This window comes from Tarenaya hassleriana, unplaced genomic scaffold (assembly GCF_000463585.1).
Source record: "Tarenaya hassleriana unplaced genomic scaffold, ASM46358v1 Cleome10, whole genome shotgun sequence".
NCBI lineage: Eukaryota > Viridiplantae > Streptophyta > Magnoliopsida > Brassicales > Cleomaceae > Tarenaya > Tarenaya hassleriana.
Window position 1 is genome coordinate 3,672,052 of NW_010960188.1, and position 26,371 is coordinate 3,698,422.

The 26,371-nt window shown below is 39.5% G+C and overlaps 8 protein-coding genes and 2 long non-coding RNA genes across 13 annotated transcripts in view; 4 read left to right on the forward strand and 6 right to left on the reverse strand.

Moving 5' to 3' along the window:
* Positions 1–1,266, forward strand: part of LOC104804087 (stearoyl-[acyl-carrier-protein] 9-desaturase 7, chloroplastic-like) — a 3,356-nt gene extending 2,090 nt beyond the window's left edge. For both annotated transcript variants that reach the window (XM_010528258.1, XM_010528249.1), the window contains exons 4-5: positions 1–281; positions 386–1,266. In XM_010528258.1, the coding sequence (XP_010526560.1) occupies positions 1–281; positions 386–946 (842 nt within the window). In that variant the 3' untranslated portion in view covers positions 947–1,266. The remainder of the gene's footprint in view (positions 282–385) is intronic.
* Positions 1,267–1,858: 592 nt separating this feature from the next.
* Positions 1,859–3,243, forward strand: LOC104804105 (protein FAM136A). The gene is made up of 4 exons (XM_010528269.2): positions 1,859–1,903; positions 1,984–2,169; positions 2,356–2,493; positions 2,848–3,243. The coding sequence occupies exons 1-4, from the start codon at positions 1,874–1,876 to the stop codon at positions 3,028–3,030; spliced, it is 537 nt and encodes a 178-aa protein (XP_010526571.1). The 5' UTR covers positions 1,859–1,873; the 3' UTR covers positions 3,031–3,243.
* A 410-nt stretch (positions 3,244–3,653) lies between these two features.
* Positions 3,654–5,673, reverse strand: LOC104804113 ((+)-neomenthol dehydrogenase). The gene is made up of 4 exons (XM_010528282.1): positions 5,598–5,673; positions 5,197–5,461; positions 4,527–4,709; positions 3,654–4,176 (listed from the first exon to the last, which is right to left on the reverse strand). The coding sequence occupies exons 1-4, from the start codon at positions 5,654–5,656 to the stop codon at positions 3,775–3,777; spliced, it is 909 nt and encodes a 302-aa protein (XP_010526584.1). The 5' UTR covers positions 5,657–5,673; the 3' UTR covers positions 3,654–3,774.
* Positions 5,674–6,641: 968 nt separating this feature from the next.
* On the reverse strand, positions 6,642–10,964 carry LOC104804118 (cysteine synthase, chloroplastic/chromoplastic-like). The gene is made up of 10 exons (XM_010528295.2): positions 10,593–10,964; positions 10,255–10,364; positions 10,104–10,161; positions 9,407–9,670; positions 8,946–9,083; positions 8,754–8,805; positions 8,565–8,644; positions 8,227–8,286; positions 7,845–7,925; positions 6,642–6,944 (listed from the first exon to the last, which is right to left on the reverse strand). Exons 1-10 carry the CDS (start codon positions 10,863–10,865, stop codon positions 6,852–6,854), a joined length of 1,209 nt encoding a protein of 402 aa, XP_010526597.1. The 5' UTR covers positions 10,866–10,964; the 3' UTR covers positions 6,642–6,851.
* A 445-nt stretch (positions 10,965–11,409) lies between these two features.
* On the forward strand, positions 11,410–12,801 carry LOC104804125. Its single transcript, XR_770314.2, has 2 exons — positions 11,410–11,764; positions 12,223–12,801. It is a non-coding gene; the product is annotated as an uncharacterized LOC104804125 (long non-coding RNA).
* Positions 12,802–12,858: 57 nt separating this feature from the next.
* Positions 12,859–15,109, reverse strand: LOC104804129 (U5 small nuclear ribonucleoprotein 40 kDa protein). The gene is made up of 2 exons (XM_010528312.1): positions 14,989–15,109; positions 12,859–14,049 (listed from the first exon to the last, which is right to left on the reverse strand). The coding sequence occupies exon 2, from the start codon at positions 14,038–14,040 to the stop codon at positions 13,018–13,020; it is 1,023 nt and encodes a 340-aa protein (XP_010526614.1). The 5' UTR covers positions 14,041–14,049; positions 14,989–15,109; the 3' UTR covers positions 12,859–13,017.
* Positions 15,110–15,216: 107 nt separating this feature from the next.
* Positions 15,217–15,569, reverse strand: LOC104804138. Its single transcript, XR_770315.1, has 3 exons — positions 15,518–15,569; positions 15,367–15,420; positions 15,217–15,269 (listed from the first exon to the last, which is right to left on the reverse strand). It is a non-coding gene; the product is annotated as an uncharacterized LOC104804138 (long non-coding RNA).
* A 1,231-nt stretch (positions 15,570–16,800) lies between these two features.
* LOC104804142 (mitogen-activated protein kinase 6-like) lies at positions 16,801–22,726 on the forward strand. 2 transcript variants are annotated; one of them, XM_019201220.1, is made up of 6 exons: positions 16,801–17,240; positions 17,741–17,870; positions 20,866–21,030; positions 21,227–21,559; positions 21,707–21,887; positions 22,123–22,726. In XM_019201220.1, exons 1-6 carry the CDS (start codon positions 17,014–17,016, stop codon positions 22,293–22,295), a joined length of 1,209 nt encoding a protein of 402 aa, XP_019056765.1. In that variant the 5' UTR covers positions 16,801–17,013; the 3' UTR covers positions 22,296–22,726. The 2 variants fall into 2 exon arrangements, with proteins under 2 accessions (XP_019056765.1, XP_010526635.1); XM_010528333.2 differs by lacking the exons at positions 16,801–17,240; positions 17,741–17,870 and adding exons at positions 19,012–19,449; positions 19,908–20,037 and having other exon boundaries at positions 20,866–21,000; positions 21,224–21,559.
* Positions 22,727–22,847: 121 nt separating this feature from the next.
* Positions 22,848–25,362, reverse strand: LOC104804159 (NF-kappa-B-activating protein-like). Its single transcript, XM_010528354.2, has 5 exons — positions 25,051–25,362; positions 24,300–24,401; positions 23,690–23,825; positions 23,553–23,596; positions 22,848–23,326 (listed from the first exon to the last, which is right to left on the reverse strand). Exons 1-5 carry the CDS (start codon positions 25,135–25,137, stop codon positions 23,120–23,122), a joined length of 576 nt encoding a protein of 191 aa, XP_010526656.1. The 5' UTR covers positions 25,138–25,362; the 3' UTR covers positions 22,848–23,119.
* A 494-nt stretch (positions 25,363–25,856) lies between these two features.
* The window catches only part of LOC104804209 (LETM1 and EF-hand domain-containing protein 1, mitochondrial), a 5,204-nt gene continuing 4,689 nt past the window's right edge, over positions 25,857–26,371 (reverse strand). For both annotated transcript variants that reach the window (XM_010528418.1, XM_010528427.1), the window contains exons 15-16: positions 26,285–26,369; positions 25,857–26,165 (exon numbers count right to left, since the gene is read on the reverse strand). In XM_010528418.1, the coding sequence (XP_010526720.1) occupies positions 26,071–26,165; positions 26,285–26,369 (180 nt within the window). In that variant the 3' untranslated portion in view covers positions 25,857–26,070. The remainder of the gene's footprint in view (positions 26,166–26,284; positions 26,370–26,371) is intronic.

Genomic DNA, 26,371 nt, shown 5'->3' on the forward strand with positions numbered 1-26,371 from the left:
GGGAAAGAGCAAAAGAAATCCCGGATGACTATTTCGTTGTCTTGGTTGGAGACATGATCACTGAAGAAGCGCTTCCAACCTATCAAACTATGTTGAACACTTTGGATGGAGTAAGGGATGAAACAGGGGCTAGCCCCACTTCTTGGGCCGTCTGGACAAGGGCGTGGACCGCTGAAGAGAACAGGCATGGTGATCTTCTGAACAAGTACCTCTACTTGTCTGGCCGGGTTGACATGAGGCAGATTGAGAAGACAATCCAGTACCTGATTGGATCCGGAATGGTGAGACAGTTCTTGCATATCGGTATCAGTCCCGCATGTTCTTTTGGTGATCCATATCACTTGTCCATTGCTGTAATAATCTTTTTTCGTTTTTGCTTCTGTAGGATCCTCGGACAGAAAACAGCCCCTACCTTGGCTTCATCTACACTTCATTCCAAGAAAGAGCAACCTTCATCTCCCATGGTAACACTGCCCGCCAGGCCAAAGAGCATGGAGACATCAAACTCGCACAAATATGTGGAACAATCGCAGCAGACGAGAAGCGTCATGAAACGGCTTACACCAAGATCGCCGAGAAACTCTTCGAGATCGATCCAGATGGTACAATCATGGCATTTGCAGACATGATGAAAAAGAAAATCTCAATGCCAGCCCACTTGATGTACGATGGGCGGGACGACAACCTCTTTGAACACTTCTCTGCCGTGGCTCAGAGGCTTGGTGTCTACACAGCCAAAGACTATGCCGACATACTGGAATTCTTGGTCGGAAGGTGGAAGGTTGAGAACCTAACCGGGCTAACAGCTGAAGGGCGCAAGGCACAGGATTACGTTTGTGGGTTGCCTCCAAGAATCAGAAGGCTGGAAGAGAGAGCTCGAGCACGAGCCAAGAAAGGACCCAAGATTCCATTCAGTTGGATATACGAAAGGGAAGTGCAGCTCTAAGACCGGACACAAGTAAAAACCCCTCTTCCAAAGCCACGTCAGAGGTTAAAGGAGGTCTTTCGGGGTCGGTCTTCAGCTGTCTGATCACAATGAATCAGTGAAGATTACAGCTTTGTTTCTGTCGTGTGATGGGTCTGAGTTATGAAGATGAGGCAGCAGCTGTGTAGTTAGCTTTTCTGTGTTACTGTTGTCTTTTTTGTTCTTGTCAATGTGATGTAACCCGTCTTTGTGAGTTTTGTTTCAGTAGTTTTGTCTCAAGAAGTGTAGGCAACTCATGGCGTTGGCAATTTTGATGGATAAATAATTAAATTGATGCATAATCGCCCATGTCAAAAGACCCACCAATCTTAGCATATGTATATGTATATGCATGCGTACATATACATATGGTCTGGGACAGATATCGTACTGCTATACGTTCTGATCTCATGTTCTGGTTTAGTCTTAGAATCAGATTCCAACGCTTGACTGTCTTCTTCTAGATAAGTGACGCAAATTTATCCCACAAAACAAAAAGAAAATCGCAAATTCGTGGGAAAATAAAAAGGAAAAGAGGCGAAGAGATGTAGCGATTTGTTCGAGGCCATGATCAATACGAGAGAGAAATTGACAGGCACGGAGAATCGCACGTTCTGTTGTTTTCGCCAACCTTCAATGCAAATCACGCCATTTTTATTTGACGCCTTTGCTCTGCAAATTGGCTTTCCTTCCATGAAGAGGAAGAAGATGGATGAAAACAAACAAAAAGAAACCCTAGAAGATGAGGAAACTGTAACTTGAGAACACGATTGTGATGAAAGGCGACGCCTTTCCCTGTATATATACACACACAAACGGAGTGGGGGGGTGGAATTCGAAACCCTAACCCTAATTTCTTGCATTGGTCGTAGCGACGAAACTGGATCTTGTGGGCTGGGCCCATTTCTAATGGGTCTGGCCCATTATAAAAGAATCGAGGTTGTCCTTCCATGGGGTTCTATCTATTTCCTTTTCCTCTTCTTCAAGCAGCTAAAACCCTATAAAAACCCTTGTTTCAGGTCAAAAGAGAAGTGGAGAGATCTAAAGCAAGTGAAATCGGAGGTTGGAAAATGGATCATACGGCGGGTCCGTCGGCGGCGGAGCAGATTGTGAGAGAGAGAATTAGAAGGAAAGTTAACGAAGTTAGTTCCGCAGCAAGGTCTAATCTCTCTCCCGTGCAAGACCACATCAATTTCACCCTTCAGGTTCGTCCCATTTCTCGTCTCTCTTATGGTGAAAAAGGAGTAAACTTTGGCGTACCCGTCTCGTAAATGTCCTCAAATGAACAAAATTCACCATCTTCCCAGTAAAATTTTATATGGGTTTCACTGAATCCGAAGTTCTTTTCTGTAAATTTCATAACTTTGGTTATGGGATTTTTTTATATGCAGAGAGCATACTTCAAATGTGCGTACGAGTGTTTCGACAGGACAAGAACGAATGGGGAGATAAGCCGATGCGCTGAGAATTGTAGTACTCCGATCACGAATGCCCAGAACCAGTTTGAGAATGAGATGTCCCTGTTTCAAGTGAGTTACTTTTTCCACTCCCCCAATGATGTCGTGAGCTTTTAAATTTCTCTGTTATTGCTTTCTAATTTTAGTATTATTATGTTCTGTGGTTCCATTTGCAATAAAGTCTCAAAGAGGTTGTGTTTGATTCAAATTTCAGTGCTATGATGATGACGATGATGAAAGTGTTCAGAAACATAAGTAATCTCCAGCATTTCATATCCACAAGTTAGGAAATCTCTTTTTGTGGTGGAGCTTTTCAGTTGTGAATTCTATGGATTCGGAACAGGACATTGGTCTCATGATGATATAACCGACTGCTCTCAGTTCTCATCTCTTTCCTACTGTAACTTTTCCTCTTGATCCATGCAGGAAAGGTTGAACAGATCTCTCGTGGTTTGTCAAGACAAATTCGAGGCTGCTAAGTTACAAAAGACCAGAGACAAAGCCGTCGATGATTTAGAGCATTGTGTGAACCAAACTGTTGATGATAGTGTGAAGATGCTGCCTCATCTCCTTACCAGATTGAAGAAGGCACTATCTATCAGAGATTGAACTTCTGACTCAACTATTTCACTTACAGTTAGTTGTGTCTCAGATTTGTGACATCTGAAGCTCGATGCTGTCTGTAAGAACTAATCACTGGAAGCTCAGTTGGGGAGATTAAACTAATAATCACCTGAGACATGTATTATCATATTCTTATATATTATATGTAATGAAAGAGCAAGAATCAACATGAAGAGTCGGTCAGTAAGCAAGCCAAGCCTTGGATGGTAACATGGAATCAGTCCCCATTCTCTTTTGATCTTCAAACTTGACAATGGCGATAAACACGAAGTTAGAAGAAATTGATCGAAACCTATTTGATGATATTCGACCGCCGAAGTTCTCTCGAAAGGGAGGGATCCCTTCGAGCCCCACACGAACTCAGATGTTCCCCGATGCTCCGACAAGAGAAACGGTACTCTCTCCCTCTTTATACGGTAGGCTCCGGTTACTTAATGGGCCTTTATCAAGGCCCTTACTTTCAGGCCTCATTCTATTCTATGATTAATGGGCCTGTCGCGTTTTTTTTTTATCTATTTTTAAAAACTAAATTACCCATGACTTTATTAGAACTGATAAAAATGAATTATGTAACCGCAAAAAAAAAACATTTCGTTTTATTCCACGAATATAATTTCACAATTCTGTCATTTTTCTCTGATTCACCTATGGGAACAACTGTATCATTCCGGTGATTCTAAAACATTTAGAAGAGTTATTGATTTTACACACAGTAAAAAAAAAAAGGAGTCACAATTTAGAAACAATTTTCTTGTGGCCAGACGATGGACCAACGTAAAACTTTCCGGTGGGAAGATTCGCCGGAGGAAGCAAGACCAGAGCGACGGCAGCGGTGGCGGCCTCGTCGGCGGTGTGACTGCCTTCGCCGCCGGTCATGGAGGTGCGGGTGAAACCAGGGCAGAAGCAGTTGACGCTTAGCCTTTGGCCGCCGTAACGACGAGCCAAAACCCTAGAATATGCGTTGAGGGCAACCTTCGAGACGGCGTACTCAGGCCATACCTCCGGCCATCCATTCTCCTTCCACGTCCCCTTCTTCACGTCTTCCAAGAACATTATCACCGTTTCTTCTATTTGCTTCTCCGTTAGGGTTTCCTTTTCTAGGGTTTTTCTTATGCTAGGGTTCCTCAGCTTCTGCTCATCAGACGTACGAACGAGTGAATCAAATGTGAAATGGTAAAAATTCCTTACGAAAATAAAACAAAAGAACTTGCGCATGCATACGTATAACGTCCACGTACAATTACATGGTCTATAATATAACCAATCGCGCATTCATTTAGTAAAACTGTCCATTTTAATTTGGCTGTGAGTTCCATATATAAAAGAATTCAATTTTTACAAACTTTCAATGAATATAGTATGTAAATATTGTATACATATACACGAGAGAATGTTGTCTTTATAGTCTTTTTTATGTATTTGGGGCTTTATTATATGCACGTATTGGAATAAGATTTAAATTATATAATTACGCGTCTTACATCTAAGGAGCCAAGCCTGGAGCTGATGTTAAGGACGCGGCTGACGGAACTTGAACGGCGGAATAACGGCAAAAGAGCCTCCGTTAAAAGCTTGGCCCCGTAGAAGTTGGTCCTCAAGACCGTCTCTGGGTGTTGGACGGAGTTCTCGTGGATGCCGTTAAATGAAACGGCGGCATTATTCACCTGCCAGAATATAAATATATATAAGTTCAAATTTTAATGCATAAACCTTTTTTTTTTCTGGGTAACCGGGTATTCTGAACCGAGATCCAACTTAATCTCGGGGTCAGGAGTAAGACGGGTGATTGGAATTACGCTCCCTACCATGTAGAAATTTGCGGAATGATATCTTTATTCATAATCAGAATAACATATAAATATATGAGAGTCATGCATTTCACGACAACCCATCTCTCATCGGTTACTCCTTTGTACTCACCTCCTTGTATATATATACTATATGATTGTGAGATTCAAATTCGGGACGGAACTGACGATTTGAGTCTCCATTTCACCGGTTGAACTAACAAGTTGGGTTTTTAAATGCATAGACTTACCATGGACAACAAGTAAATGAATGCATAGATGTAGACATGTACATGCACATATATATGCGATGATACACATGAATATATACACACACATAATGCACATTATATATGTGGCTTACCAAAATGTCGATAGCTCCGAACTTGGTACGGAGCCAGGAGACGAAGGCGTCGATGGAAGATGGATCGGAGACGTCGAGTGTAAAGAAGTGAATGTTTCTAAAGCCGAGGCGGCGGAGAGAATCGGCAGCACGGTGGCCGTTAACGGAGTTTCTAGCCGTCAGAACGACGGTTAGACCGTGTTCCGATAATCTCTTCACCACCGCAAAACCGATCCCTCTGTTAGCTCCGGTCACGACCGCAACTGTTTCTTCCGACCACCACTTCCTATATACATACACACACATATATATATGTACATATATATGTTTGAATTCAGTTTAACGTAATGGGATTTATGGATTTACTGTAAGAAAATGAAATTTAAGATTTTTTTTATATATGCGGATATGTAGATAAGTACCTAGATGAAGACGGTGCTGGAGAAGGAGAGATTTGGTGAAGCTCTCTGTTTAGATCCATTATGTTTTATACTGAAGGAAGAACGCGATTTGGCCATGAATACATACACATGCAGACTACTTATATAAACAGATATATACATACACTCTATTTATTTATATATATATATATATATGCACGAATTGATGAGCATGTGTATGTGGACTGTGAACAGTGTGCCAAGGGAATTAGAAAATCATGTCATTAAAATATGCGTTTCTAATGAAAATTTTAAAATAAAACTGAGCACGCGCTTGAGCATATAACTGAGTATGCAACAATGTTTTTATATATAATTTAAATATTTTGTAATAGCAGAGATTGAAAATGATGGTGAGTTATTTTTCTTGATCTAAATTTAAAGTAGAAACTCGTCTATCTTTGATGCAAGCGATAGATAGTTCATTTGGCTAGGGTTCTTTATCACTTCGAATCTCAAAATTGAGCAACACCCAAATTATACCCCCATCTGACATGGTTTGGATGAAAATTCTTTGATAAATCCAAATTATTAATTTTTTTTTTGGTTAAACCCAAATTATATTAAAAGTACGTATATATAAATATAATAGGACTCCTTATCAGAAAACTTGGTGAATTATATTCATTACATATGGCTACTCGTGTATATATTTGTTATTGGTGAGACTAAATTAAAGGCTGAGTCTTTCCATATTACATTTTTTCTGAGGTCGAATTTTGACCCAAAATAATTGTTTTGAAGTTGGTTTAGGGTTTGAATTTTTAATAACATCAACTAAAATGCTAAACGTGGACAATTACATATAGTAAAATTAGAGTTCCTATGCTGTTGTAAGATTCCACGGGAATAAATAAATAAATAATATTTTAAAACCCACCCAATGAATTCTTTTACTTTCTTGGTTCACTTTTGGACCAAACTTGTACTGAATCGTATGATCACTTTGGCCGGTTGTCTCCTTAGTATTGAATTAGTTGTTCATAAATTACATTAATTAAGATTAGGCATGCTCTTGCCTCGTCGTATTACACCCACTATCGCCATTAATTTATTGCTTAAGACGCAAGGCTTTTGTTTAATATAAAAACTCAAAAGGAAGATGAAAGAAATACAAGAGGTGAGAGTTTAACCCCAAAACCCTCCTAAGGGTTTTTATTCGGATGCAGAGATGTGTTTAAACAGGGAAAGGTTCCTTCTTTGTCAAGAAACTGCGGAGAAAGGAAGGAAGTTCATTCATGGCTCAGGCTGCATTTTCTCGCATTCCTCTCTTATCGACTGGAAAAGAGGCGTCGAGAGGTATCTTTCTCCAAAGCTCGGAAACACGACCTGAAAACCAAAACCAAAACCAAATTCAGAACCCAAAACCATTGCAATCTCTGCCACTGAAAGTTATATAAACCATATTTTACTTTGAGAAGACAAAAAGGGTCATCATAAAGACACTGAATTCTATAGAAATGTAATTGCTTTAAAAGGTTTTGAAGTGTTCATGATCCCCCACCAATACCATTGGGATAACATTGAAAAATAAGCTCAAGAACAGCTTTTTCGCCTTTTTCCCGGTGTGGTCACGGATCTAGGACAAGGGTTTGGTGATGTAAAGAGGTCTACACAGGGAATCTTCCGGGCTACATGCTCTAATCCCTAACCCGGATCTGATCTGTAAACCAACTATCAGAGAAAACAAAGGTCAAAAGAGGCTGTATTTATTAAAACAGAGGTCATTAAAATTTTAAAAACAAAGGTAAGCTTCATGATTCTCACGTTGGCATGTATATATATTATTAGATAAAGAAACTCAACAATTCCCTTGTTATTTCCCAGTGTGTGGTCACATAAATGGGACTAAAGGGTTTGGTGAGGGGAGAGAGAGAGAGGGTAGGAAGAGAAGCTTCCTAGTTAAAGACCTCCACCAAGTTAAGTAATAGAAAATGGAAAGAAAAAAGCCGAGTGAGGTTGTTCTGGGCTCCCTGCTTTTCAATAGTAGGAACCTTCCCTTTACATCACCCAGCACATGTGAAAGAGGATCATAAGGAATTCTTTTCAGGATGTGTTATGATTAGACATTGACTAAGTGTGAGTTCCATTAGTTGCAAGACTCCGTCTTTTCCCGACAAGCTCGCTTTTGGAGGGTGGGTTCTGTCTGTGCATATGGGCTAATGAGGGTTCGGTTTTGGACCTAGTATTGCCGGATCAGGGCCGCACACTAAAAGAAACAGGACTTACAACTATGAGTTTCCCGGCATTCTCAGGTCTCTTTGCCACTTTGATTGCAGCAGCAGCAGCCGCTCCGGAAGATATACCGACCTGACAGGAATTGTAGTATAATATGAGCTAAAAACTTGAACGATTCCCATCAAACATTCTGAGCATGTATATCTTGGAAATACTGGAAGATTACACGGGTAAGAGAGGAAAAAACAACAACTCAGGAAACAAGGTTTGTTACTAACGACAGGTTCATCATTGAAATCCAATTGATAGTTGTAGTTAGCCCAGAGGTAGAAAAGTTCACGAGTATTAATATCGCAACTCCTCGTATGTGGGCATATCCACTTCAATTTTCCAACAAGGTTTCTTGAAATAAGTCATAACAGGAAAGACTAACCAACAAGCCTTCCTGGAGGGCTACTTGCTTTGCCGTTTCAATAGCTTCTTCACTGGATATCTGGTAAGGAGCAACAAGGAGACAACTAATAGCATGAAGATAACCGAACAGGTAAAGTTTTATTGTCAGGAATTGAAGTCTTTTCATCTTGGTCTTTCGCTACTGCTCTAAGAACGTTTTAAAGGTACGAAATCCCAAATCTCAACCTGCTTTCCTATATATCATGAGGTAAAATGGCAATTATATCAACACATGACAAGTATCAAAATACCAAATATCTTCCGGAAATGGAACAGGGGGCTGTCTAACCATAAAGAGAATCACTACACAGGCTTTACCGTTATGACTTCATCCATAATGCCCTGATCCAAATTCTTAGGTACAAATCCTGCTCCAATTCCTTGAATTTTGTGGGGTCCTGCCATGTCAAACGTGAAACTAATATGATACAAGATTATAAAAATCTATTTTATCATTGTGATGCGGGAAGGAAAAATCACTGAGGGTTTCAGTTTTTGTCGCCTTACCAGGTTTTCCACCAGAAAGTATGTCACTCTCCGTAGGTTCTATACCAATAACCTGGCACACACCAAAATCACAAAAAGAAACATGAATCTCACAGCCAATATGAATACCCTCTCTAAATGAAGCATTCGGATATGAAGACTGTTGAAATCTGCAGATAAACTACAGCAGAGCGTGATAATTTTGCTCTTTACCTTCACCCCGGGTTTTCTCTCTTTGATGTATCGACCAACACCGCTGATCGTTCCACCAGTTCCAATTCCCGCAACAAATATATCTACCTTGCCTCTAGTATCTTCCCAGATCTCAGGACCAGTAGTCTCGTAATGAATCTGCGTATTGTTCGTATTTTAACACAAACAGTTAACAGCAGTTCAAAAGAAATGATACCAGGGAATCTCACAGAAGGTAATGACCGTCCAAACTCATGCTACATGGTAATTTGTATAAGAAATGGGATCAGACAATCCTGCTCGTTGCTCACTGATTAAAAGTGAGAAGCGGAGATGGAACTCTGAAGAAAGAATTGCAGAAGAGTTTCAGAATGTTCTCTGATTTAATCTTCCACTCATCTACTCCGCCGCGTCGGAGTAGAACTAAAACTTACTAAACTTCCATGCAACAGGCCGTGTCAGGGAAAAGAATCAAACCCAACCTTTGGATTAGCAGGATTGTCAAACTGTTGAAGCATGTAGGAATTGGGAGTGCTTTTCAAGATCTGCTCAGCCTTCTGAATTGCCGCAGTCATGCCTTTTGCAGGATCTGTTAATACAAGCTCAGCTCCAAATGCCTTCAGAAGAACCCTTCTCTCCAAACTCATGGATGCTGGCATTGTCAAGATAAGTTTATAGCCTTTTGCAGCAGCAATAAATGCAAGGGCGATGCCTGTGTTTCCACTTGTGGGTTCCACGAGAACACTCTAGATACATACAGTATGAAAACGAGATCAGAAAGGGGACATATGTATGAAGGATTATCCATGAAAAAACTGACTTAACGCGGTGGCATGCAATGAAGAAAAACTGAAACCAGAAGTCACATGAAGTAAAAGGAAGCTTTTACTGCCTCAAAAGAAGACAGCTCAGCAAAACTGTATGGAAGTAAAAGAAATGGTTACAGTTGAGAAACTTCTTAATACAAGCACCAAATAGAAGCATGGTTGTAGAATATACGACGGCAAATTCATAACATCATTTCCCGCCCGGATAAAAAAAGCACACACAAATGATCAGCAAAATCATATGTTTCTTCAGGAATGTAACTTTGCCATATCCCACTGGAAAAATGTGTATCATCTGTAAGCTGCCCAACTCCTGCTCAAGTCACAAGCATGGCTATTCTAAGAATCATACCTTTCCAGGTGTTATAAGTCCTTTTTGCTCCGCATCAGTGACCATACTGTATCCAATCCTGAAATCAGTTTCGGTGAAAAGTTCAGCCATGATAGGTTCAAGCAGAAGAATCATATGAACAAGTGACAAGCAAGCAACACCAACTACACACCTATCCTTGACACTGCAACATGGTTCCATAATTTCGAGCTTGACAGCAACGTTTGCAACACAGCCCTTCACTATGTTATTCAGGTACACCATCGGAGTTCTCCCGATAAGCTGAATCATCGTGCCATAAAATTTGAGAAAATATAAGCTGAATCATCGTGTCATCAACAATGCGTCAACGGAGAAGCCAAATTCAAAAGCCTGGTTTTTCCAAAATAGATTCTCCCCGAAATGCAACAGATTTGACAATTTCGAGCCCCCAGTCAGAATTCAGCTTTCGTAAAAAAGATACATCGTGAATAAAGCAACAAGCATCATCCGACAGAAAAACCATCGCACCTGAGAAACATCCTCGGCAATGTTGAGCCGTTCAACTCCAGCCTCGGGCTCTACAGACACAGCCTTGCAGACGACAGAGGGGCCACGGGAAGAGACATTCACACGCCTCAGCCTCTGATTCTTCAGAGTCAAAGCCGCCGAGCCGGAATCGAGACCAGCCGCGGCGGAGAGGGAGACACAGGAGAGCTCCGGAGATGAACGGAGGTCACGCAGACGAGAAGTCAACGGATTGAGGAGGAGAGAAGAAGAAGATGATGAAGCCGCCATCGCCATGCCCGCTCTCTCTCTCTCGCCTGTGAATCTGACTCGCTTTCTGGAAACTGTACAGAGTTGGAAAGCAGAGAGTTTACCGATTTTCTTCTTCCTATGAAAGAAATGAGTGGTCCACTGCCATGTCGTCGGCTCATTTCGTCCTATTAAAAAATATTTTTTTTTACAATATACAGAAAAACATTTAATAATTGACATTTTGTATTTGAAGTGATAATCACAAATACATCATAATTATTAATTAGTTTTAAGAATATAGTCATGGATTACCCGATTTTGATGGTTTTTCTTACCAAATGTTCAACCTTTTACTAACGAAAAAAAGAAACTTTTTGAAGTTTTTATAAAAAAAAAAAAGTTTTTATATCGGACACCACCCATGTTTGGGAGTTCTTATATGTATATTTCATGTAAAAGCACTCTAAAATAGGTGTCTTTTGAAAAGTATTTATCCACAAAAAAAAACATTTTTTTATTAGAGAAGCATAATCTCTGAATTTTGGAGTGGAAATATCTCACCAGCCACAGCCCGATGGGGATATAGAGAACATGTTTATTGTTTAATTCCATCCCTTCCCATGTCCCAAGAGTCAATCGAATCTTTCTTTCCTCTTCAATTTAATTGTTTTAATATAAATATAAAAAACCTTTTTTTTTCTCGTTGGAATTAAATGCAGAAAAAGGTTACGGAAAGAGACTGATGACCGATTCGCAGTGTCGCATGTCATCGTCATCTCCCAGCTTCTCTCGTTTCTGTCCACTCGATTCGATTCCGATTAAGATTAGATTCGAGGTAAAAGAGAAAACCCTGCTCGCGCTGAAGATATTTCGCCTCTTTCTTTGGCGGTCGCTGTCTGAATCAGATTTTGGAGCTTCGGAGATCATCAAAGCTTTGAACTTTGGTCAGTTTCAGTTTGTAAAGCTCTGAACTTTGGTGTGTTTCTGTCCTTGATCCTTCTGGGTTCTGCAAGAAGCGCAATAGGGCTCGTGAATTTATATTGAAAATGAGTTTTTAGTGAATGGCTGTCGTCCACCTTGGAGCTTCAGAGTTTTTCGAAGCTCTGAGCTTTGGTCAGTGTTCTTAATTAAAGCTTTGAACTTTGGTCATTCTCTGCTCAAAATCCTTCTGGGTTCTGCAAAGCAGGGGAGAGGGTGCGTGAATTTAAGTTAAAAGCAAGTTCTTCATGAATTTCCCTCCATCTGGAATCTCTGTTTTTGAGGTTTGTGATTGATAACGATGGTGGTGAATTTGTTTGTACGCCATCGAGGAGCAGTTCCAGAAGTTTTTATTCGAGTTGATTAGATTCTAAAATGAACGAATGTGCATGTCTCTGACTCTGCTATTCATCGATTTCGGTAGCCATATAAACTCCATTTGCTGGGGAAGGTTGCGAACATTCTTGCGAATGACGTAACAGATCGTGGGCGAGTGGTTAAGCTTTGGGCAGGAGGTAACATCCAACTTGAGATCGATTTCTGGTTGGTGGGGAGGGAGGTAATTTCTGGGTTTATATGATCCATATACAAAGGTTGTTTCCGAACCGGAGGTTTAACTAGTCAGCGTGCCCAAGAGGTAGCAGCTAGGGATTCTTGCGAATGGTTTGATTGTAAACGCCTCTGCTTACAGATTAGATTTCGCTGCTCGCCAATATCTGAAGCAAGGATACATCATTCTAATTCACAACGTCATTTTCTCTGTGATTATCATCACGAATCACGGTTTTGTGAATTGCAGAACAAGACCCGACTTGAAGAAGAAGAAGGAGACAGAGAACAAGACCCGACTTGAAGAAGAAGAAGGAGACAGAGATTGCAGAAGAGAGGAATCCTTCTTCTGGAATCTTGATTGCTTTTGTGTTTTATCCATAGTAGTTATTGCAAGACAATAATGTTACATATATTGGGTTGGATCAATCAAAGGCTGCAACATGTTACCCTACACCATGAATTTTGTGTGTGTGTGGTTTAGTGAAAGGAGATACAAGAGGGTTGGAAAAAAATATAAGGGTCTAAAATTTTCAAACCAACCACAATCGCAAAGTTTTGTGAAGACATGAGATCAAGCTACTGTTATTACATGTGAAAAATACATCACTCAAAAAAACTCTAGATCCGACAAAAGCATTCAATAGTTTAGATGCGCTTCATACACTATTCAGATCTCTCCCAGATAGATCTGTTTATCGCTGCTGCAAGATCCGATGATGGGTTCATGTGGATGGAAGACCGACTCGTTGACCGAGCCGGTGTGGCCAGGGAGCTTGTACAGAATGCGCCTCGACGTCGTGTCCCATATGTGAACCATGCGGTCCGCGCTACCGGCCGTGACTTTGCTACCGTCGGGTGACCATCCACATTTCAGCAGGTTCTTCTCGAAATTGTGCTGGTGCCCTTCCAATACCTTCACGCACCGGTTTTGTGGGGCGTATGGACGCATGTCCCATATGCAGAGCTTGCAGTCCATGCCGTTGGTGAGAAGGTATGATCCGTCGGGACTTAGGCTCATCCCTGTTATTGTATCTTGATGGCCATCAAGTGTCATGTACACTTCGCCTTTCCGCAAGTCCCAGACTTTGACGTTATTGTCTATACCACCGGTGAAGATCTTGTCCGATGCATCGGAAAAAGATACTGCCGTGATTTGGTATTTATCCGGGAATGTTTGTATTGCACCTCTCTGACGCATGTCCCAAAGCTTGGCAGTTCCATCATCGGAACCACTGACTATAAGAGGCGGCCCTCTACGGGAAGGACAGCAAGAATTCACAAAGGACGAGTGTTCAGCCATCTTCTTGATTTGTTTCCCGGTTTCAACGTCCCATGCCCTTACAGTTTTATCGGGGCTTGCTGATACAATCTGAGACCCATCCGTGGTCCAGTGAAGATCAAGGATAGCGTTCTTGTGACCCTTCAAGACCATGAAGTTTTTGCAGTCCCCATGAACTCTCCAGAGAAAGATTTCTCTATCATGTGATCCGGAGGCGATTACAGTTCCAGCTGGGTTAAATTTCATGGTGTATACAGCACTCTGATGTCCAGTAAGCAACATAATTGGTGCTTCCAAGCTCGATGTCCGCTGCTTGCCAGGTGCTTGGGGAGTACTGTATGGGACAGTAGACCATTCCATCGGTTTTGGACCTGACAAAGCATTCTCATTCTCTCTCGCAACAATCTCCATCTTAGCCTCCTATTCAATGTGTATTATGTTGGATTAAAAAAGAAAGCAATTAGCACATGGATCAAATAAGTGGCAATACCCACAAAACAATGTGACATGAAGACAACCAGATCTCAAACATGAATCCATTACTCGCAAAGACAAAGCAGAAACAAAAGCAAACAAGCAAAAACAAGGAATCTACAGTAGCCAAAAGTACAAAGCCCAGAAAACAACCTTTGCCCTTTGATTTTGATTACAATATTTTTCTCTCAGTTAAACATAAGCTAAATTTAAGTACGAAATGCACACTCAAATGCCATATACACACCTTCTGATGAACAAAAGATCCAGTTTGCCCACATATGGAACAGCCGAGATAATTGCATCTATAAAGACGATTTTCTCAGCTATCAAGTGTACTTGGAACTGGGGTTTAAGATATAAATACCCTCCCAAAACTATCTACGGATGCATGTATCATCCACAACACCGAACAGTAAAGGGCTCAGAGGCTCAGATAAGGTTGTTAGGAACTAAAGGCCACTAGAAACCTAGATGTCCATTTCACAACCTTCTACAGAGATCTCACGGGATAAAATTCCAAACCTATATATGCCATTGAAGAGGAAGCAAACAACTCGGAGAGCTTTCCAAGTTGAGTATCGTCCAGAAGTGGAGCAACGCTAAACCCTTTGCTCATCACATAGCATCAGAATCTACCACAGATTTCCCAGACAGTCAAACCAGAACAACACCAAACAAAAAAAGAACACCTGGGGACTAAACTAGAAGCACAGGTTGCCGGATCCACTTCGGATTACATGAAACAGAGAGCAAAGCTCCAAAGGAGATGCCAACATAAGGCGATTAGCTTCCATGATTTCACAAAACCACTCCGGATAACAGAGCGAAAATGCGTGCAAAAGAAACCCTAAGACGCTCGTATCACGGTGGTAGAATACGTACCGGGATCAGATCGACAGGAAGAGATGAACAGACGCTCTCCGTCGCCGGAAATGTACGGAAACCCTAAACCCAGAGAGAAAGCTCGAGAGAGCGAGAGAGGCAATCTCTAGTACTATCGGACGGTATCACAGAACCTCGGAGGTCTATCTTTTGAAATTTCAGAACGGACCCCATATTTATTCATTATTTTCTAAATGATCCCATATTATTGTTCGGTATCAACCCCCCAGAGAGATAACCAAGAATCGATACTTACTTGCCATTATGTTTTTGAACGTTTCCTGCACGGTACAACGAAAAAGAAAGACGGGTTTAGGGGTTAAACGCAGGATATATATGCATGTCTGATAACCGAGTGAGAGCTAGTAGTGATATTACCTTGTCTTTCGTTAGTCGCGGGTTGTATTGCATCTCTTCTCTGACGGTGCTAACCTGAAGATTAGTAAATTTGCACAATAAGCAAAAGAGCAATAACGTCTCTTTCTCCTTGGACTGTTATAAGAATGTGTAAAGAATATCATTTCATTACCGAGAAACCTTTGTAGTCATGAGCCGGGTAGATCAGTGTATCCTTGGGCATTTGGGTTTCATGTTTCATATTTGGGCTTTAAGCCCATATATTAGTAGGCCCAAATTTATTGCGACGGATCTCAGCCGTGGATTACGTAGGGTCCAAGTTAGGGTTTGGTCAAATCTCATCGAGGAAACAGGACGATGTTTCCTTTGTGAAATTTATTGGGATAGAACCGTTAGATTTAACGGAGAAAACTCTTCTTTCGTATGCTTTCGTAAACGAATGCTATTAAACCGTTGTTATTAACAATATCGTCTCGAGGAAATTGTAAGTCTCTATTTAATCCTACATCGAAAAATTATATTTGAATTTTTAACAAAAAAACAGAATGAAATTTCAGGTAAATTATAAATAAGTTTTAGGATACCATATCCACAGATCAACAATCCATACATCTAAACTTCTCTTCTATTATTATTATTATTATTATTATTATTATTATTATTATTATTATTATTATTATTATTATTCCAAAAATATATTTTCTTAGTTTTTTTAGGTAACTTAGTATTATATACCAAAATCCAAACTAATTTCGAAATCGAAAGTTAACTATTTGATTTGAAATATATGTTTCCTCTCCAAATTTATAATTAGAATTATGTTTCATCAGTTGAATTATTCAAATTTAGATTTTCAATTGAATTGATTTTAGAAGCTAAATAATCTTTTGTTTAGAATAGAAATCTACTTTTCAAAATAAAAAGATATTAGTTTAGTTTCATTAGACTGCACACAAAATTAATAATAATTTTTATAGTAATATCTCCAAAACTGCTAAACTGGTTTGTAGGAGCGGAAGTTCGAAGTCGTACGAAGCTAAAAATGACCGTTGGTCGAACAAATATTTCACGAAAGTCAATCTTAGTTTAATTATTATTTTGTTGGTACATAATATGTTACATTCAACCAAAGCAAAAAAAAAAAAAAAAAAACCTATCACGGTTTGAGTACATGCAGGATAAGGTAACGTTAATAAAATAATATTAAAATACGTTACATGCCATAGTCTTTTTATAATAATTATTACATATATATATGATATTCTAACAAGATAAATAACATCATTTTATATACTTGGAGAAGAGAGAAACGACGGTGATGGAATAAGATAAGATTAAGCATTAAGAGATCAATAAAAATCCATTTGCAAGAAAGGTAATTAACAATCGTGATTAGGAAGGATTAGAGCAAGATTATAAGATTAAATAACGAGACAGTTTATAAAGGGTTATAGAGACAGCGACCGGAACCTGCTTTTTCCTTCTGTAGGATCGTAATGATCGTTATCAGATCCGTACTCAGATAAACACAGATTCTCTCTCCCTCAGATCTGTTTGACCCAACGAAAAATTTTTCATTTTTCACCGGAAAAAAGGAGAATTTGTGGGAAAAAACACAAACCTTTTCCCCATTTCCCTCGACCCACATCGGAGAAATTCGAGCTTGTCATGGACGGCGGCGGACCTCAACCGGCGGACACGGATATGACGGAGGCCGTCGGCGGCTCTGTCCCCTCAGCGGCGGCGCAGATGCCGGGGATTGAGAATATTCCGGCGATTCTCAGCCACGGTGGCAGGTTCATCCAGTACAACATATTCGGGAACATCTTCGAGGTCACCGCTAAGTACAAGCCTCCGATCATGCCTATCGGCAAGGGTGCTTATGGCATCGTTTGGTAATTTTTTTCTCTCTCTCTAGATTTAAACGCAGTATTCTCTAATTGTTTGTTCGGCTATCTCTTGATTGGGTCGGTGAAGTGGGTTCCTTTGGTGTGAAAATTTCCTTGGGTAAATGTCGATTCTTTAGTCACATCTCCAAGATCTGTTTGGTTGATAGACTTCTTGGTGGGAAAATGGCGATGTTCTCCTGGTGAAATGATGCTTCTTCGAGTTTTTTTTTTTTTTTTTTTTTTTTTTTTTTTTTTTTTTTTTTTTTTTTTTTTTTTTTTTTTTTTTTTTTTATGTAAGCTCTTTGCCAAGAACATGAGATGTGTAATGTGCTTTAAAGCCCTAATGTCTGTTCTTGATTGTGTTTTTTTTTCCCCTTTTTCTGTGGTTTTGTTGACCACTGCCACTCTATGTTCTCGCTGCTCTGGTAATCGATGGATGTGTCTTTGGATTGTGTTTTTGTGAATCTTTGATCTGCAATAAAGCTGTATGACTCTGCCCGTTTCAGCTCTGCGATGAACTCGGAGACAAACGAGAGCGTGGCCATAAAGAAAATTGCAAACGCTTTCGATAACAAAATCGATGCCAAGAGGACTCTCCGTGAGATCAAGCTGCTTCGCCATATGGATCATGAAAACGTCAGTGTCTCTATCAATCTCGCTGAGTTTTTTTTTGTTTCCTGTCCTCATCGGGTTTTCATTACTTTTTTTCCTTCTCAAGTCTCTGTTTTGGAGGTTTGAAGCTCAAAAGAAAGCTATTAGGTATCCTTTTCCCTGCCATGACGACAGTTTAGTTCATGTAAAATGGCATTACCCGAGGGTTCGAATATTCCAGTTTTGCATTATTACTTAAAACTAGTAGACTTTACGTACCATATCACGTTCCCGTTATTGCAAAAATGGTAACCAATATCCTTTTGAGATAACATAGGTATCTAAACTTCTCTTCTATTATTATTATTATTATTATTATTATTATTATTATTATTATTATTATTATTATTATTATTCCAAAAATATATTTTCTTAGTTTTTTTAGGTAACTTAGTATTATATACCAAAATCCAAACTAATTTCGAAATCGAAAGTTAACTATTTGATTTGAAATATATGTTTCCTCTCCAAATTTATAATTAGAATTATGTTTCATCAGTTGAATTATTCAAATTTAGATTTTCAATTGAATTGATTTTAGAAGCTAAATAATCTTTTGTTTAGAATAGAAATCTACTTTTCAAAATAAAAAGATATTAGTTTAGTTTCATTAGACTGCACACAAAATTAATAATAATTTTTATAGTAATATCTCCAAAACTGCTAAACTGGTTTGTAGGAGCGGAAGTTCGAAGTCGTACGAAGCTAAAAATGACCGTTGGTCGAACAAATATTTCACGAAAGTCAATCTTAGTTTAATTATTATTTTGTTGGTACATAATATGTTACATTCAACCAAAGCAAAAAAAAAAAAAAAAAAACCTATCACGGTTTGAGTACATGCAGGATAAGGTAACGTTAATAAAATAATATTAAAATACGTTACATGCCATAGTCTTTTTATAATAATTATTACATATATATATGATATTCTAACAAGATAAATAACATCATTTTATATACTTGGAGAAGAGAGAAACGACGGTGATGGAATAAGATAAGATTAAGCATTAAGAGATCAATAAAAATCCATTTGCAAGAAAGGTAATTAACAATCGTGATTAGGAAGGATTAGAGCAAGATTATAAGATTAAATAACGAGACAGTTTATAAAGGGTTATAGAGACAGCGACCGGAACCTGCTTTTTCCTTCTGTAGGATCGTAATGATCGTTATCAGATCCGTACTCAGATAAACACAGATTCTCTCTCCCTCAGATCTGTTTGACCCAACGAAAAATTTTTCATTTTTCACCGGAAAAAAGGAGAATTTGTGGGAAAAAACACAAACCTTTTCCCCATTTCCCTCGACCCACATCGGAGAAATTCGAGCTTGTCATGGACGGCGGCGGACCTCAACCGGCGGACACGGATATGACGGAGGCCGTCGGCGGCTCTGTCCCCTCAGCGGCGGCGCAGATGCCGGGGATTGAGAATATTCCGGCGATTCTCAGCCACGGTGGCAGGTTCATCCAGTACAACATATTCGGGAACATCTTCGAGGTCACCGCTAAGTACAAGCCTCCGATCATGCCTATCGGCAAGGGTGCTTATGGCATCGTTTGGTAATTTTTTTCTCTCTCTCTAGATTTAAACGCAGTATTCTCTAATTGTTTGTTCGGCTATCTCTTGATTGGGTCGGTGAAGTGGGTTCCTTTGGTGTGAAAATTTCCTTGGGTAAATGTCGATTCTTTAGTCACATCTCCAAGATCTGTTTGGTTGATAGACTTCTTGGTGGGAAAATGGCGATGTTCTCCTGGTGAAATGATGCTTCTTCGAGTTTTTTTTTTTTTTTTTTTTTTTTTTTTTTGTAAGCTCTTTGCCAAGAACATGAGATGTGTAATGTGCTTTAAAGCCCTAATGTCTGTTCTTGATTGTGTTTTTTTTTCCCCTTTTTCTGTGGTTTTGTTGACCACTGCCACTCTATGTTCTCGCTGCTCTGGTAATCGATGGATGTGTCTTTGGATTGTGTTTTTGTGAATCTTTGATCTGCAATAAAGCTGTATGACTCTGCCCGTTTCAGCTCTGCGATGAACTCGGAGACAAACGAGAGCGTGGCCATAAAGAAAATTGCAAACGCTTTCGATAACAAAATCGATGCCAAGAGGACTCTCCGTGAGATCAAGCTGCTTCGCCATATGGATCATGAAAACGTCAGTGTCTCTATCAATCTCGCTGAGTTTTTTTTTGTTTCCTGTCCTCATCGGGTTTTCATTACTTTTTTTCCTTCTCAAGTCTCTGTTTTGGAGGTTTGAAGCTCAAAAGAAAGCTATTAGGTATCCTTTTCCCTGCCATGACGACAGTTTAGTTCATGTAAAATGGCATTACCCGAGGGTTCGAATATTCCAGTTTTGCATTATTACTTAAAACTAGTAGACTTTACGTACCATATCACGTTCCCGTTATTGCAAAAATGGTAACCAATATCCTTTTGAGATAACATAGGTGTGATTTCGGGCTGGCAGGTTCTTTTGTTCAGAGAAAAAAACGGTTGTCTTTGAGATTTTCACGAATCTTTTCGATAGTTTTTTATGTGTGTGTGGGAATGAATCGAAGTCGATTGAATCCAAAGATTTACCCCTTTACCTTATCGGGTGAAACATTAATCGATCGAGAGTAATATATATGCATGCCCATGTTATTGTATTTACATTTCTTGAATTGCTTAGTAGTAAAGCTGATCATCCTCGTTCTCTCATCTACGTCTTGTTAGCCTGCACTTCCATGGAATCGAAGCTGGTTGTTGAACTTATCTTCTACACTGACTGAGCTGATTGTTCATAATGAAAAGATTGATGGGAGCCTTGTAATTGCTCTGGCAGTTTGCTTTCGACCGTTCTTTGTAAAAACTTGTCTTATTTAGGATTGCCGCTTAGTTACCATAGCTGGAAACTCTTTTTACAGCAGACATTTTCCCAGTTATTCTTTTATCGAAACTTAGGGTTTGCTCAAAGCTTAAACGGCTCCTTTCCTCTGTCCAGATCGTCGCTATCAGAGACATAATACCGCCGCCACTGAGGGAATCTCTTAATGATGTTTACATTGCATATGAACTGATGGACACTGACCTCCATCAAATCATACGCTCAAATCAAGGGCTTTCGGAAGAGCGATGTACTTTTTTACGCAAGCATGCTCGATGCTGTGTACTGTTTGATTTGTTGAGTATTTTCATAAAATACTCTTCAAGTTCAATAACCGAGTATGTTTGATAAAATAACATGGGGTGGTGATCTCTAGATTCTCAGTCAGATTTTTGCTTTTCTGTTTGGTCTCGTGCACGAATACGTTACATATATCACATGAAAACCGGACTAACTTTAATCCCATTTCCCTTTGCAGTATTTCCTGTATCAGATTCTCCGTGGATTAAAGTACATTCACTCGGCCAATGTTCTCCACAGGGATCTGAAACCCAGCAATCTCCTACTGAACGCGAATTGTGACTTGAAGATTTGTGATTTCGGGCTTGCTCGTGTCACTTCTGAAAGCGATTTTATGACTGAATATGTTGTTACGAGGTGGTATCGTGCACCGGAGCTGTTGTTGAACTCTTCTGACTATACTGCAGCCATCGATGTGTGGTCAGTCGGCTGCATTTTCATGGAGTTAATGGAACGGAAACCACTCTTCCCTGGCCGAGATCATGTTAATCAGCTTCGCTTGCTTCTGGAGGTAACTTTTCTCCTCGGCTGCATGTTATGCCGGGAAAGTTCCATTAGACATTGATTTCATACTTATACAGTATAAGTTTTGCATGACAAATACTTGAAAATGCTTTGTTACAAACGCAGTTGAAATGGGTCGTGGACTTTTTTGCAGCTCATCGGCACTCCATCAGAAGACCAGCTTGAATTCTTGAACGAAAACGCTAAGCGATATATTAGGCAGCTTACTCCTTATTCTCGGCAATCTTTCTCGGAGAAGTTCCCTAATGTGCATCCCCTGGCTATAGACCTCGTAGAGAAGATGTTGACGTTTGATCCCAGGCGTAGAATCACCGGTGAGTTCTTTCATTCCTCTGTTCCATAGTTTGAACATTTGCTGTTACGTGAAACAGTTCCGGAGGATTGAATCTCACACATAGGCAATTCACCTTCACCGAAAGAAATAAACCGATACAGAGGGTTCCTTGTTTCGTATAATTAATGAGTGGAGCAAGCTTCTTGACATGTTCTTGAACATTTTGAAGTTTGATCAAATGGTTCGCCTCCTCATCTGTGATGTGAAACATGCAGTTGAAGATGCATTAGCTCATCCATACCTGAACTCACTTCACGACATCAGTGACGAGCCAGAATGCACAAATCCCTTCAACTTCGACTTCGAGCAGCATGCACTGACCGAGGACCAAATGAAGGAGCTCATCTACCGTGAAGCACTCGCTTTCAACCCCGAGTATCAGCATTAGTCGAGAAGATTCACTAAAATCATCATCATCATCATCATGGGTGCATGCGTGGTGTTGGATCAACAACATGGTTGATCTCCTGAGAACCATTGTTTCCTTCTGTGTATAACCCATTGCACCTTTGGGGGAAGTCAAATTTTCTCTGAAAAAAAAAAGACATGTTTCAGATCCTTCGAGGTCAGACAGAAACCGGTTGCAGGATTCATTGGGCAGAAACATCAGGGACCATCATCTTGCTGTTTCTTTTCCAGTCTGTCTTTGAATTTTTTGGTACCCTTTTTTCTTCTCTTTCTTTTCCTCTGTCTCCATTTGCTGATGCAGCAGACTTAAGTTCTCAAGAACATTTTGTCATGTGCTAGTGCTACTAAGATTTATGCTGGTCTCAACTTTTAGATTCTTGAATAAATGCTGTCTTAATGTTGTCATCTGCTGTCATTCTTGAATAAATGGTGTCTTAATGTTGGTTAAATGGTAGCTCAATGGATCATGATGAATCTTGGAAGGTGGATTCCTTCGAGTGACAAGGCAGAGGCACTGTTGTCGGACAGACAATGTTCAAAAAGTCTAAACAGATAGATTATGTGAACATTGAGCAAGTTTGAGTGTCACATTCACAATCACTTACACGAGCCTGTAGCCGAGAAAATCCAACAAGGTTTATAAAATTGCAGGGGAAGAATCTTGAGTGTAGGCTGAAAAAATACAAGCTAATGTATTAAGGGGGCAGAGCAGGTATCATCATCATCATCATCCTTGGCAATATGAGATGACAAAATTTGACTTCAGATCAGACAATCTTCCTGTTATGTCAGGCTGTCTGAGTGTTAACTCTTCAGATTGCCAAAGAATCTTGAGAGAGGTACAGGACCATCAGCCTCTTCTTTGCTTTTGCTCGAGTGTTTGTCTCTAGACCTGTGCTTCTTCTCCTTCTTTGTTCTTTTAGAACTCGATCTCGATCTTCTATATTCCTCGTCATCACTACCCGATGAATCTGAGAATGAGCTCGAGTCAGAAGATCTCCTTCTTGAATGCTGTAACCAAAAAGCCATGCAAGTTGGAATAAGTGACACGTGAGAGCATACATCAAATATCCAGTATAACAAATTTCTAAGGTTTCAACAGGTTTTAGCAATTTACTAACACAAAGGAGTACAACCATGGTGATCATCTCCATTGACAAAGGTATCTTCAGAGTGAGATCTCTACTATGAGCAACAAATCAAAGGTCATTTTATTGATTATCGAGATTATAAGCACCTTTCTCTTTTTGCTCCTCTTTTTCTTCGAATCTCTGTCCTTATCTGAGAGATCATCAGGCCAATAGAGAGCAAAGATAGAATTAAAAATATCCCCCAATAAGATTAATGTTCCATGTATATAAGTTGATCATATACCTTTTTTAGATTTATCGCTAGGATGGTTCCTTCCCTTCGAGAGCTTTAGTGCCCTTTCAGCGTCCAACTGAGCTCTATATTCACGCATCATTCTGTCAGTATCTGCTTCAAGTTCCCCCTTTCTCATTTCCTCTTCCTAATATGTCATTTAATGTAGATAAAATGAGAATCATTTTCCCAAGCGCCATAAACACAATGAAAATAATCATGCAGAAGGTAAGACAATCAATATCATAAATACCAATCGTTTATAAAGATTTCTAAAATCTGGGTAACCATCCTTGGGATCATGCAAAATTAGAGTTTTATAAGTTATGTCAAAACCCTGCCATCGAAAATTATATAAGGGGAAATTATAAGGAAACAAGATTGTATCCGGGGGAACTTATTAATGAGGACAATACATCAATCAGCAACAGCATTTGAGGAAAGTGGTTGCATGATGAGATCCTCTTATTCATGAACTGACCAATATTATAAAAAATGGTCGCATTATCTTTAAAAGACAGTGCCACGACCGGCATTCATTCAAAGTTATGAAAGCCTCCTCAACCTTTTATCCTAATACTGAAGCATAGAAGAGAAAGTGACAATTGATTGCAGAGCTTACCTTTTGCTTCTTCTTAAATTCTTCCCAAGTAATGGTGTGCGAAGTCTTAAGGCTAGCCAAACGAGCAGCATGCCACTCTGGTGTATGAAATGAACCATCCACCTGCGACTGTCCTCATCAGAAAAGTTCCGGGACAAGGACTAACCCTAAATAATATGACTAACAAATGGTCAAATAAACGACGCCAAATTCCATGTTTTGAAAGCATCCATTGCACCTACCGAGCCAGATAACTCGACAGAACACAAAGACCATCCACTATGCATATTTTTACTCGTGGCGTGATCACTGATGGAAACATGATTATAAAGCCTCCAATTTCGGGTGGGACACCTCAGTTCTATACCATATATGTAATGTCTACAAGACTTTTGATTCCTTTCCTACATCTATGCCAGTGTAAGAAAGTTCTATATACCTCAACAATAGAAAACAAAAAGGAAAAAATCCCCACTGTTTATGATCTATTCTAGTTAATACAAAGTAACCATAAGACACAATTGTCCTGAAACACGAACTGGTCGCCATTTGTATGGATTAAGCATACTCGAACTCAAACAGGAACAAACTTCTTCCCTGAAAATCGCTAGTAATAGGGATATGTATACGAAATCCAAACCACGAAGCGAATATTCGAAAGGGCGGATTACACAGCTTGAGACCCATTAACGTGACGATCAAACTAGTCGAAATCGATTGAGTTTCTACGACCCATCGGAGCAAATAACGAGTGGTATGGAAGAGTACAAACCATGCCGTCTTCGATCTCCTCCGGAGCGGCGGAGCTGGAGCCGACCCTGGCTCTCTGCATAGCCTTGTAAGCTTGGTTCTTCCCCATCGCTGACGATAACCCAATCGAAAATTCCGAGAATTTCTTCCGGGGGAAAGGAAATTGAAAACAAAATCAGAGGATCTACGGAAGAACTTTTCCTGGGGGATTCAGGAATCAGGATTCGGAGTTGAAGGTCTAAAAGAGAGGATTTAGGGATCTGTAAAGAGAGCTCAGAGGGGGGAACCAGTGAGGCCGAGCCCGGCGCACAACCGCATTGCAAATTTTTTGGGGGGTCTCAATGGGATTGGAGAATTATAACCATGAAAAATAAAAAATATTTTTTTTTATATTTCTATTATTTTTGCCATACGACTTAATACTTAAAATACCTTAGAAACGTTTACATATGATTTAAGAGCCCAAACTTACGTTTTTACCAATTTTAATACATAAATTATTAAAAAAATGACCAACTAACAATTTATACAATGATAAATATCGTGTTTTAATAGTAAAAACGATGTATTTTGGATAAAACAACATATTTCTATTCAAAACAAAAAAAAAATTATCATCCGAAACATATAATTTTTCATCAGTATCATTGTACTTTTTCGAAATAGTAAATCAGCAACTAATCCATGGTTTTTAAAAATATTTGGAGATTATAACGTAAAAAATATGTATTTAACCAAGACCCAAAATGAATTTGAACTATTAAATTGTACAAGGAAAAATAATAATAATAATAATAGCACAAATATATATATATATATATATATATATGCTAATCAATATATGAATTTATTGATAGTCACTGAACTAACATAGTTCAGCCAAGTCTATTATATTTTAGCCCCAATGTGTTTTTTTTTTGTTAACTCTTTACATCACTAGCAAAGTTGTCGTCCTTTTGGGCTCTCGTATATGCAACTTTTATGTATCGACCGACAAAATCAAAGGCATTGTTGAGGTGTTTGATTATAATATGAGCCTCCTTCAACGCGGTTCTTCTTCTTCTGCAGCGTGTTCATCCTCGGCTTTACTCCCCAACCTTCCCAACCTCACAATGTCTTCCACCAGGATCCTTCCCTCTGGTTTTGTCAAATGTCGAAAAAGCAAAGGATCCTTTCCATGAATTCCGGCGAGAAAGTGGGTTTGATGATAACGGATCATCAGTTGGTAAAGAGCACGGTTTCGGTTTTGGTCTTACCTTTGTCTTTGGAGAGACTACTGATGAGCTGTTGGATGCCTTCCTTCGCCAGTGTGTCCTTTAGGTACATTGCGGCAGGCGCCACCT

Excerpts from the sequence above, each read along its gene's own strand:
- LOC104804142 (XM_019201220.1), top strand. The coding sequence starts at position 17,014 with ATGGACGGCGGCGGACCTCAACCGGCGGACACGGATATGACGGAGGCC. Across the intron at positions 17,871-20,865 it reads GCCATATGGATCATGAAAAC|ATCGTCGCTATCAGAGACAT; the intron begins GTCAGTGTCTCT and ends TCCTCTGTCCAG. Across the intron at positions 21,560-21,706 it reads AGCTTCGCTTGCTTCTGGAG|CTCATCGGCACTCCATCAGA; the intron begins GTAACTTTTCTC and ends ACTTTTTTGCAG.
- LOC104804118 (XM_010528295.2), bottom strand. The coding sequence starts at position 10,865 with ATGGCGATGGCGGCTTCATCATCTTCTTCTTCTCTCCTCCTCAATCCG. Across the intron at positions 9,671-10,103 it reads GACTTATAACACCTGGAAAG|AGTGTTCTCGTGGAACCCAC; the intron begins GTATGATTCTTA and ends GTATGTATCTAG. Across the intron at positions 9,084-9,406 it reads ACAATCCTGCTAATCCAAAG|ATTCATTACGAGACTACTGG; the intron begins GTTGGGTTTGAT and ends AACAATACGCAG.
- LOC104804159 (XM_010528354.2), bottom strand. The coding sequence starts at position 25,137 with ATGGGGAAGAACCAAGCTTACAAGGCTATGCAGAGAGCCAGGGTCGGC. Across the intron at positions 23,826-24,299 it reads AATTTAAGAAGAAGCAAAAG|GAAGAGGAAATGAGAAAGGG; the intron begins GTAAGCTCTGCA and ends ATGACATATTAG. Across the intron at positions 23,327-23,552 it reads AGAGGAGCAAAAAGAGAAAG|CATTCAAGAAGGAGATCTTC; the intron begins GTGCTTATAATC and ends TTTTGGTTACAG.
- LOC104804113 (XM_010528282.1), bottom strand. The coding sequence starts at position 5,656 with ATGGATCTAAACAGAGAGCTTCACCAAATCTCTCCTTCTCCAGCACCG. Across the intron at positions 5,462-5,597 it reads CCAGCACCGTCTTCATCTAG|GAAGTGGTGGTCGGAAGAAA; the intron begins GTACTTATCTAC and ends GTATGTATATAG. Across the intron at positions 4,177-4,526 it reads CCAGGCTTGGCTCCTTAGAT|AAGCTGAGGAACCCTAGCAT; the intron begins GTAAGACGCGTA and ends TCTGATGAGCAG.
- LOC104804129 (XM_010528312.1), bottom strand. The coding sequence starts at position 14,040 with ATGGAGATTGTTGCGAGAGAGAATGAGAATGCTTTGTCAGGTCCAAAA.
- LOC104804105 (XM_010528269.2), top strand. The coding sequence starts at position 1,874 with ATGGGTCTGGCCCATTATAAAAGAATCGAG. Across the intron at positions 1,904-1,983 it reads CCCATTATAAAAGAATCGAG|GTCAAAAGAGAAGTGGAGAG; the intron begins GTTGTCCTTCCA and ends CCCTTGTTTCAG. Across the intron at positions 2,494-2,847 it reads ATGAGATGTCCCTGTTTCAA|GAAAGGTTGAACAGATCTCT; the intron begins GTGAGTTACTTT and ends TGATCCATGCAG.